Source organism: Plecotus auritus, assembly GCF_963455305.1.
Source record: "Plecotus auritus genome assembly, chromosome: 1".
Classification (NCBI taxonomy): Eukaryota; Metazoa; Chordata; class Mammalia; order Chiroptera; family Vespertilionidae; genus Plecotus; species Plecotus auritus.
Genome location: NC_137770.1, coordinates 47437011 through 47448494, shown reverse-complemented (window position 1 = coordinate 47448494; position 11484 = coordinate 47437011). Strand labels below are relative to the sequence as shown.

At 48.1% G+C, this 11484-nt stretch overlaps 1 protein-coding gene across 1 annotated transcript in view; it reads right to left on the bottom strand.

Annotated features, from left to right (window-relative positions):
* Positions 1-6545: 6545 nt before the first annotated feature.
* The window catches only part of ITGA11 (integrin subunit alpha 11), a 116071-nt gene continuing 111132 nt past the window's right edge, over positions 6546-11484 (bottom strand). The window contains exons 28-30 of the mRNA XM_080667661.1: positions 11381-11476; positions 7518-7631; positions 6546-6825 (exon numbers count right to left, since the gene is read on the bottom strand). Of these exons, the coding sequence (XP_080523787.1) occupies positions 6754-6825; positions 7518-7631; positions 11381-11476 (282 nt within the window). The 3' untranslated portion in view covers positions 6546-6753. The remainder of the gene's footprint in view (positions 6826-7517; positions 7632-11380; positions 11477-11484) is intronic.

Genomic DNA, 11484 nt, shown 5'->3' with positions numbered 1-11484 from the left:
ATAGTAAAGACAATTTAAATAGTTAAAACAAGAAAATTCCCTTCCCATGTCTCTCTGCCTCCCATTTGAACTCTTCAAAGGTAATCACCATAACTGGTTTTTTGAGTAGCTTCTCAGAACTTTTCTGTGCATATGTGTATTTATTTTTCTTTTCATTTAAAAAAATACACATGGATTTTATCCTATTCTGCATCTTGTCTTTTTATTTTTTATTTTTATTGACCAGAGTGGAAGGGAGAGGGAGAGAGAGAAACATCAGTGATGAGAGAATCATTGATCGGCTGCCTCCTGCATGCCCACCATCCCCCCACTGGGGATCGGGCCTGCAACCCAGGCATGTGCCCTTGACCAGAATCAAACCTGGGACCCGTAAGTCTGCAGGCCGACACTCTATCCACTGAGCAAAACCGGCTTGGGCTGTATCTTGTCTTTTTCAGCTATATCTTACCGGGGTGGGCAAACTTTTTGACTCGAGGGCCACAATGGGTTCTTAAACTGGACCGGAGGGCCGGAACAAAAGCATGGAGTATTTGTGTGAACTAATATAAATTCAAAGTAAAGGAGTGGAGGGGAGAGCAAGAGAACCCTCTGCTCTTTCGGCTCCGCGGGCCGGATAGAAAAGCCGAACGGGCCGGATCCGGCCCGCGGGCCATAGTTTGCCCACGGCTGTCTTAGACATTTTTTTTATTTTATTTTGGTAAGTATAGATTTAAAAAACAAAACTTAATAGCAATTACTTCTATGGGTGGACCTACAGTTTATTTAATCAGACTTAATTGTTGAACTTTCAGGTTTTCAAATTATTTATATTCCAAATAATGCTTCAGTGAACATCCTAATACATTCTATTCATACAACAAATTCATTTCTAGCACTGGAGTTTCTGGTTTAGTTACTGAGTATATGAAATCTTGTTAGAAGTTACCAAATTGCCTTCTATCTGCCTACACCTTTATTGACACCAGATATTACCTAATCATTTAGTTTTTGTCAAGATGATTGATGAAAAATAGTATTTCATGGTTTTGATTTGTGTCCCTTTATTATGAGTAAGGCTGACCTTTTCATGTATTTACTGATCTGTATACTGCTTTTGTTTGCTTTTGGGTTGTGGTCTTTTTCTTGTTAAACTTTTTTTGAAAGTTTAAGGAAATTTTCTGTCAGATGTCACAGTTTATACTTTGTTTTACTTTAAATATAGTAGTTTTTATAGCAGAAGTTTACATTTTTATGTAGCCAAATTTGTCTTTTGTAATTTGCTTGTTGTAAGGTGGCTCCATTCCAAGTTCATAAATCTTTTTTTAACCATGTTTTCTTCTCGGTCTTTACTGGCTTTTCCCTCCTACTTCTCTCCCTCCTCCTCCTCTTTCTCTCCTCCTCCTCTTTCCCTCCTCTTCCTTTTCCCTCCTCCTCCTCTTTCCCTCCTCCTCCTTTTAGGTGGTTCATAAAGCTTGTTGGCAAGGTTAGATAAATTGTGTTTTCTAATCTGCCCATGCTTTGTAAATTTGGTGTGCTTAGTCCATTCCAAGATCAGGACTGGGGTTTGCTCCTGCCTCAACAAGTGGGAACAAACTTGAAAATTAGCACTTATTAAGCCCCTGCTATGTATCAGGCATTATACCAGGGATGTGCATACACAAATAAGAAAGATGGTTCCTGCCCTTGGTAAGCTTATCCAGCTAGATGTCCCTATTTGAAATCTGATTTTCTATTTTTCTTCAATTAATTTTAATTTCCCAAGTAAAATTTTATGATGTTACTTTTTTATCCTGGCTTGGGCCATCTTCTAAAACATTTCAGAAAACATCATCTGAGTTGCTGCTTGTTTTTTTATGTAGTACCAGGGAGATAAGAACAAAGAACTTGAAAAACTGATAAGAGAGGGTGAGTCCATTAAGGAATGGTATTCCATCCTTTTTAAAACAAACATTTTTCTGCTCCTACCCTACTGTAAGCCTCATGAGTTTGCTAAGTATGTTTTAGCCTATATCACATTGAAAAGTTTCAGAGCTCAGGTACCAGGCTTCTAACACCCTTAACCCTAAACCTTCAAAGGTTTGTTCTGTTCCACTTTCTGTTTTGGAATATACAGTCCTGCTTTATTTTAGTGTGATGTCAGAGCTAATGGAATAGACAGTGACACAAAAACAGAGGAGAGTCTGGTTGATGTTAGTACTAATGTAAGGGTAATTTGGGGGATTTTTGTTAAGAAGTAGTGCTGAATAAAGGGCTGACATGACATTAGCTAAAGATAAAAACAAAGGCCAATGTATTATTGATTGAAAATGGGATCATTCACCACTAATGGCAGTGTTAAGTCACCCAAGGCACATCTGGTGGTGGTGAGACCTGGCCTCTTCTTGTTTGGGGTGAGGTGTGGTTGCAGTGAGTCATTATGCCAGAAAAGCAGCATGAGTAAGCCAGCTGTTTCTATTATAGGCTGCTTGGCATCTTGGGGCTTGAAGCATTGGTACCGACTCAAGTCTAGTGTCTCCTTCTGGGAGCGTATTGACACTAAAAGCTCTTGAGTACTGATGGAGGTAGCAACTTGTGTTTTAAAGACCTTTAGGAAAGGAGTTCCTCACTTCCCAGGAGCTCGCCCACATTTGCCTGGGTGGTTACTCCCCCTCTGTTGTATTCAAGTTAGCACTTTGCCCTTTCCACCTGATGCCTGCCCTGTAAAGAAATACCACCTTCCTTAACAAAAGGAAAACCCAGAAGCTCCACTGTTTGCACTGGAAGGTGGTCCATGCGGAGGGGAGGGGAGGGGAGAGGGAGGGAGGAGGGAGGGAGGATGTTTTGCTGGGGGTTTTGCCTGTAGCTGCCACCAAGATTGGCCCCAGGAAAGGCTGCCCTGTTTAAGAAACTGACATTGACGATTAGAGAATAACAGAATTTTGTGGCTCTAGGTTGCTGGTTCTCTATAAGTTTTAATGGGCTTGAAATTACATCATAGAAATCGGATTTGGGAGGTCTGGGTGGAACTTAGTCTGTGGTTCCGATTGAGGTGGCTCTGGGACCCCACTTTGAGAAGCTCAGCTCTGGATACATAATCTACTTTAAGAGGCACAAATTGCCCTCTGAGCTTGCATGCCTACACCATCTAATGCCAGAGAGAAACAGCACTTATCCCTGGATTTCTCCTTCCCAGCTCTCAGCTGGCCGGAACTGACACCACAATTGATGTCCATTTCCCTGAAGAACACTTGAAGGCACAAGGGCCTGAGGACCCTTGAGTCTACCCACGATTTGCCCCTCAGTTTCTGTGTCTTCTCTGAGGGGCTGCCCTTCCACATGGGCTCTCACCATGTCAGAGTCAACAGTGAAACCACCCAGGACACCTTGCCCATCTCATTTCATAACTTCTTGTTGGAGGCCTTTCTCCTCTACCAGACAGTGGGCCTAGAACTTAAAAAATCCCCACAATCCATGGGCCAAATTACAAAACCATCTTCTGTTGGTAATTTGGTTTACAAGAGTCAGACCTTGCCCAGGCACGTTTTTCCCCTGCGCACTTGCTTGTTGCAGACTTGCTTAAGTATCATGTGGCCACCTGGAAGTCAAAGCAGCTGGTTTAGAGTATTGTCTAGGATGGGTCTAATGCTTTTAAAATAGTGAACAATACTGAACCATTTTTAAGTGAGTTACATTTCATGTTAACACTTGAGTTCAGCCCTTAGCTCCATCATCAATTATTATTCTACCAGATAGAACATTGCTAATAACATCCATCTGTGAACCACAATATGAATTTTTTAAAAAATGTTTTATTGATTTTTTACAGAGAGGAAGGGAGAGGGATAGAGAGTTAGAAACATCGATGAGAGAGAGAAACATTGATCAGCTGCCTCCTGCACACCTCCTACTGGGGATGTGCCCGCAACCAAGGTACATACCCTTGACCGGAATTGAACCTGGGACCTTTCAGTCCGCAGGCCGACGCTCTATCCACTGAGCCAAACCTGTTAGGGCACAGTATGAATTTTAATGTTGATTTGAGGTTGCACTTTGGGTTGCTGGCCACTACATATCAAAACTGCTGTTCATCTCCTCTCCCAGACAATAGCAAAAATCTGCAGCAAATCCCACTCTGGAGACTAGCTGGAATGAGAAAGTCTTTCAAACTGCAGGCTGGAGCTGAGTTAATTTGAACAACATTATGATAATAACACAATTCCCATTACTCATCATGAAAGGTCACCTGTGCATGTTAACCCCTTGTATGTTTTCTAGCCTATATGTTCACTTGCCTGCTGACCTCATCTGTCAGCACCAGGGGAACTTTGAAGCAAAAAATGATGCCTTGCGCCCTCTCCCAACCAATTAAATCTGAATCCCTGGGCTGGGCCTTTGCATAGGTAGCTTTTAAAGCTCCCAGGTGATTCTCATATGCAGCCAGGCCTGAGAAATTGCTCTAGCACGAGGCTCTGCACAATATAAGATGCATCTTCTCTGCTTGCCCTTCTAGGCACTCTTACGCCAGTCTTAGACGTTTATACCCAGAGCAAATAAATTGGGAAAGGGAAATTGGTAAGAAAAAGAGAAAGACAATACAAAGGGCTTAAAGATGCAAGCCTCCCATTCTTTTAATCTTATCAGTTGTTGTTGGTGTAGGGCTGGGGGAGGCATGGAAGGCCTGGAGTTCTGGGAATAGGCTGCCTCTGAGAGTCCAGAGGTTGCAATTCAGTGACTTCTGGCTGCATCTGACCTGCAATACATTTTGTTTGGCCTGCAGTGTGGTTGTACATGGAAATTAAAGAAAAAAAAATTAGAATTCCAGTCTCTAAAAGTAAGGGTCCAAAAAAGTATTCTCTCAGTTGATTTTTGACAGGACTTGGTGCTTAAAGTGTGGGTTCATCGATTCTCCTTCAAGGTTACTTCATTCATGGGGATAATGGCTCAAATGAAATATGATTTTAAAATGTTTCCTTCTGACTTTGGTTTTACCATTTGAGAAAAAGCTATCTCCATACATTTCTTTTGCTCCTTCACGAAGCCCTTTTCAGGCAGGGTTAGAACCTGGGATTAGTCTTGATTTTGCTGTGGAACCTAGGACTACCTCTTAATTTCACTGGTTCTGAGGGTCCACATCTATGGGGGAACAAGATCAAATAATTTGTAAGGTTCTACTTCTGGTTCCTTGGGATTACAGTAGCACAGAAATAGAATGGAGACAAGTTGGTCGGAGCAACCTGTGTGTAAAGGTGGAGACACCCCAAGTCAGGGTGTGAGAAGGTCAGCACTGACATCCAGCTTGGAGAAGTCTGGGAGGACTGGGAGGGGAGAGCGGGAACTAAGGGGTAGAAGCTACAGTGACATATGGATTTCAACCATCCAAATTGGCCAAGGATGGAATGGCTGGTCTTGGGAGGGAGAGAGTGCTCCGTCACTGGAGATGTCCATCGCACACCAGGCAGCCACTTGAGGGAGCAAATGGTGGACAAGGCCCTCCCACCACATGATGGGGAGGAAGTAGGAAGCCTCTTTTCATCCCCATCCTTTCCTTTAAAGAACAGAGTGCGTTAGCTAGGACGTTTTGCCCACAGAAAGGGAAGTCAGCACCTTGTTTGTTTTTAAACACTAGTTTTTTTTTATTTTTAAAAAATAGTTACGACAGTAAAGGTCGTACTATGTGACGGGGACAGATGCCTTTGATGTATCCCCCTTTCATTTCTACCTCAAAACAAGGCTAAGGCATAAATTACTCGGTTTGGGCACCAGGTGTGCCTCTGGTCCTCGCGGCGCCGTCATTGGTGGTACCACTTGTCCTATGGGCGGGCGGGTCAGATATTTGCCACAGAGGGGGGTCCCTGTACCGGCCTCATTCAGTGCATTTGGGAGAGGAGAACCCCTTTCCTGTGCACAGTGGATGGAAGGGAGGGTTGGAAGGCTGTGTGTGCGAAGGGACAGGTGATACAGGGAGGGGAGGCTCCCCACCCTTACCCTGTGCCCGGCTTGCCCCAGGAAGATGCTGTGGAAATGCGGAGCTATAGGGGATCGTGTCACCCACATGCTTCTGGATGTACCTTCAAAAGCGGTGGGGAAGAGGGGTGGGGCATGGGATGGGGGTCGCAAGCACCGTGGGGGAGTGTGTGGCAGTCAGTGTGAACATATGGGGGTGCCTCCCCATCTCTGTGTGGGTGCCTGGTTTCTGGATTCCAGCTGCCTGTCCATCACAGTCTCCATGTCCCAGAGTCTTCATCCCTGGCCCTCCACTGTCATCATTGAGCCCTTCCTGTTAAGGGGAAGCTCGGGGACCCATCTCCTGCCTGGGGAAGGGGTAGGAGTGACTCAGGAGCTGTTGGCAGCATGGGGGTGGAGGACAGTACAAAATTCAGATCTGCTGTCCCACTGGGTCCTATTGGAAGTAGCGTCCTGGAGTGCACAGAGTGGGTCTGCATTTGCAGTCTTCCTCTCTGGGTTTCTTCTGAGGAGGAGGATTAGGAATTCCTAGCACCTTAATGGTGGGGGTAGCCAACCTCCCAGAGCCTGGGGGAGGCTTTGGGGTGTGCCTTGGGAGAGTTCCCTTTCTATTCCTAGGGATCTCTGTTGGAGGTGTCTCAGTCTCCCAGTAGGGCAGTCCCTCTTAAAACTGGCTTGAGTTCCCTTCAGAGGGAGCAGGCTTGGTTTCTCAGATGAGGTCAAGTGCAGAGCGAGCTGGCATCCTCTCTGCCCCAGCTCCACAGGGCCACCGGCCTGAGCCTGCACACCACCTGGCCCTGGCCCCATCAACTCGCAGCTTCCTCAGGAGCCTCACTCCAGCGCTTTGGGCGTGGGGTCCAAACCGGGCTCCCTCCTGCGCTTGGCACTTTTAAAGAAGCCGAGCTGTGGGGAGGCAAAGGCAGAAGTCTCAGGAGTGGGCAGAGTGGACAAGGCCTAACTCCCCTCCCTTGCTGTCCCTCCACTAATCCTCAGGCATTTCCCTCAGAAGGCTTCCAGAATACCCCAGCTCAGGACCATGAGTACCTCTGTCCCTCCCCAGCTCTCTTTGGGCCATTTAATTGGTGAGGGGGCACTGGAGCAGAGTGAATAGAACCTGAATCTGGAGGCAAGAAGCCTTGCTGTGTGACCCTGCCCCAGGTAACACTCTTCTCTGGGCCTCCTTCATCTTATCTGTAACGGAAGGATGTTGAGATCAGGGCTTCTTAACCCGAGGCTCAGTGACATGAAGGGCTTTGAAGTGTTTAACAGCCTGCCTTTGTTGGAGACATTTTGTGGTTGTGTGTACATGCTGTTTTTCTGATGAGAGGAACCTTAGCTCTCATCAGGTTCTAAAAGGGGCCTACAAAAGGGTGGGAGCCATAGGTTGAGTGCCCTCTGGTGGCCAATCAGCCTGCGGTGATGAAGGCTGGGTGCTGTGGCAGCAGGCAAGTTCTGGGAAGGAGGCTAGGCAGGTGCCAGCTCGCCTGGGGAGTAGAACATGGGGACTGGCCTCAGAGCCCAGAGGTTGGAATCCCAGGCATGGGCCAACCAGCCAGGATGCTGCTCCCCACTGCCACCCTGTGGGGGGCCCTCACCTTCCACAGTGCCAGGACCAGCAGGGCCAGCAGCAGGAGGCCCCCCAGTGTGCTGCCCACAATGATCCAGATGGGGATCTGCCAGTCTTCTTGCTTGGAGATCTCAAACGTGATCTGCAAGGGGAGGAGGGACACCAGGGGAATAGATTAGTGTCCTGGGGCCTGGGTGGCGCCTGGGGCCTGGGCTGGAGTGCAGGAGACCTCTGGCCCCTGGCGGGAGAGCTGCATCCGCTTCCTTAGGGAAAGCTGCTGGGGGGATGATGGGTGGCATCCAGCCTGCAGAGGCCTCAGAGCCCCCAGCCCCTGTACAGTGGATACCTGAGTTAAGTAGCCCAGGTGATCCTACCTCCTCTGAGACATTTTCTGCCTCTTGTCTTCGTTGCTTCCTCAATCATCTCCCAAACTTCTAAATGTTGGCATGTCCCATGGTTCTGCCCTTGGACATCTTCTTTATCTACAGTCACTCCCTGGTGAGCTCAGGGCTGACTTACATAGTGGGCACAGTGGGCATGGTGCCCAGAGGCCCACAAACATGATCTTATTTATTTAAAAAATTTTTTTATTGATTTAAGAGAGAGGGATAGAAAGATAGAAACATCGATGAGAGAAACATCGATTGGCTGCCTCCTGCACGTCCCCTACTGGGGATCGAGCCTGCAACCTGGGCATGTGCCCTGACCAGGAATTCAACCAGTGACCTCTTGGTTCATGGGTTGATGCTCAACCACTGAGCCACACTGGCCAGGCCTAACTTCTTTTAAAATTAGAGGATATCAATGAATATCACCTTGCCTAGATTTATATTTGTCTTTATATGTACAACAGTCATAAAATGGTAATTTTTTTTTTTAAATGGAGGAAGGAGCCCCATGAAGTCCTAACGCAGTGCTGGGTGAAGTCAGTCAGGGCTTTGACCATCTATAATCTGACCACTCACGTTTCTACCTCTATCCGGACTCTAGATTCATATCCGAATGTCTACATGGCCTGCCTGGCACCTTTAACAGGTCCCAAAGCAAATTCTTGATCCCACTCCTCACCCTCAATCCTGTTCTTTCAATGTATTTCCCATCAAAGCAAATGACAGCAGCATCGTCCTTCCTTGCTGTTGCTCAGGCCCGAAACTTTGTCTCACATCCACATGGACTCCATCAGCAAAGTCTGACTGTTTTACCTTTGAAACACCCAGAATATGGCCACTCCTCTCACTTCCAGGGCTACCTCCTTGGTCTGAGCACCCTCATCTCCCAACTGGAGACGGCACTAGCCACCTCCCTGCTTCTGCCTCGCCTCCTACAGTCTGTTCTTTTTGTTTGTTTTTTGTTAATCCTCACCGAGGATATTTTCCCATTGATTTTTAGAGAGAGTGGAAGGGAAGGGGAAAGACAGAGAGACATGCATGTGAGAGAGACACAGGTATTGGCTGCCTTCCGCATACGCCCTGACCAGGGCCAGGAATCGAGCCTGCAACCTAGGTACCTGCCCTTGACTGGAATCAAACCCGGGACCCTTCAGTCCACAGGTCGATGCTCTATCCACTGAGCCAAACCAGCTAGGGCCCACAGTCTGTTCTTGGGATAGCATCCAGAGAAAGGCAGTTCTCTGCTCTGCTCTGCTCAGAGCCTCCAAGTCTCCTTCCCATCTCACTCAAGAGTAGAAAAATAGAGTCCTTGCCCTGGCCTGCAAGGGCCTACACTCTCTGGCCCTGCCTACCTCCCTGACCTCATCTCCCACTGTCCCTCTCGTTCTCTACTCCAGCCCTCCAGCCACCTGGCCTCCAACATGCCAAGCACACCTGCTGTTGGGCCTTTGCATTGCTGTTCCTTCTGCTGGCATGGCTTATAGTCTCTGTCCGATGTCACTTTATTGGAGAGGCTTTCCCTAATCTCCCGTATAAAATAGTGCTCCCTGAATCTCCATCCTTATGTGCTTGCAATTTTTTTTTTTGCAGACTTCATCATCACTTGATGCTTTTGAGCAGGTTTATAGTTGTTCATATGGGAAAATATATAACAATGAATAATATAAGAATAAACTGTTTTGCATACTGACAACTGTAAACCTACTTTGCCCTCTTGTATTTACGTTAATTGCCTTTCTTCCCACTGAAGGTCAGCTCCAGAAGAGCAGGCTTTCCCTGATTTGTTCACTGCACTATCCTCCGAGCAGGGCCTGGGCCTGGGACAGAGCCAGGGGCTCAGTGAACATGTTGAGTGACTGACAAGACGGCACCCCTGCACAGCATGGTGGGGTCCTGGCTTGGCCACTGAGTCACTTTTTAACCTGAGGCAAGTCACTGCTTCCCTGCCGCCTTATCTCACACAGCCTCAGTTTCCACACCTGAAAAATGAGGGTGTGGGGACATACATCAAAGATAACGTGAAGAAATTGTTACAATAGCTGGCTCATAGGTAGGGCTCAACAAACCATAGGTCCCTTATATGTTCTTTCCATCCCTGCAGGCTGGACCTTGCTCTGCCTTCCCACCCCCGGCCCCTGGCACAGAGCTGAGCCAACACGGGCTTACATTATTGCTGGATTTCAGAAAGAGAAGTGAGGCATCCAGAAAGCATAAGGATTTTGGGGTGGGGGCTGGGAATGGAAGGAGAAGGAGAATTCATTTGAGAGACATGAACTCGTGTGGAGAGAGGGGTGTGTGTGTGTGTGTGTGTGTGTGTGTGTGTGTGTGTGTGTGTCCTATACCATGCCTCTTTCGGTCACCTGGAAAATTCTAACACATTGCAAGATTCAGTTCAAGTGGGCTGTCTCCAGAAAGCTTTCCCTGGTCTGGCCACTTCCCACCCCCAGCACCTGTGCTCAGCCCCAGATTGAGTCCACGCTTTGCTGTCCTTGTTCCTTTGCATCCCCTAGTAGGTCTGAGTCATAGAGGGGACACCCAACAAATGCTGAATGAACAAATCACACCACTCCTGGGGTGGGGCCCCTGAGTGCTGCCTCTGGCTTCTGCACCTGCTAGCCCTTCGCCTGGCACACCCACCCTTTTTGTGACGGGTATCTGTGTTTTCTTAAGGGCTGGCTTCTAGCCCATGCCTGCTTTGCTCTCCAGCGTCTGCAGGGGAAGGACTGGGGCGGGGTTTACTTGGCATCTGGTATTGAATGCTCACCTGGAGCCCAGGCTGGCAGTTTAGGGACATGGCCAGTGGAGGGCAGCAGTGCCCCATGCCTGAGGTGCCTCTATCCAGAGGACTGAACTTGCCAAAACACAACTTCTCATTTTCCCAGCTGAGCACTTCACAGAGCCCCACCCCTTTCCCAAACTTTGATTCAAGCCATTTTGATCTGCTTTTACCCAATACGACAAGTGTCAATAACAAGACATCTCACATCCATTGGCCTTCACCAATTCAGTTCATGCCAGACTTGTAAAGCACAGGTCACATGGTTTCATTAGATAAGAGGTGCGAATGGATGGGGGGCGAGCACAGGTGAGGGGTGGTCATTCTAGGCCGCCAGCCTGCCCAAGGCAGCCTCCCTCTGCTGCAACCTAGGGGTCACGAGCCGAGCCGCTGAGCAGGTTGCCCTGGACTCCAGTTTCAGGTTCCTGTAGTGTCAAATACACAGGTTCCCGCCCTCCTTTGCCCCAGGGGCTGTTGTGGTGCAGAGCCTGGGGCCCATGAGGCCTGGGCAAATGCCTGCTTCTGGCCCCCTGTCCACTTTTGCCCCCCAAGGCCTATTTGTCTTGCTTTTCTCTCTCCTCTGATGCTGCACTAACTGCTGGCATGTCTGTCCATCTCTCTCTTGCAGGAACACACGGTAGAGGTGTAGGAAAACCAGGGGAAGGGGTAACCCTTACCAAGCTGGCCTGGCTCAAGCCCAGGTCTGCAGGGTTCCCAGGGGCTCACCTGGCGGCTAGGATCCTCCTCTCGGAAGATGAAAGGACTGTGGAACTGCCTCTGCAAGGCTGCGTTGACTGTGATTTTCATCAGCTTGTACTTGAGCTGTACAA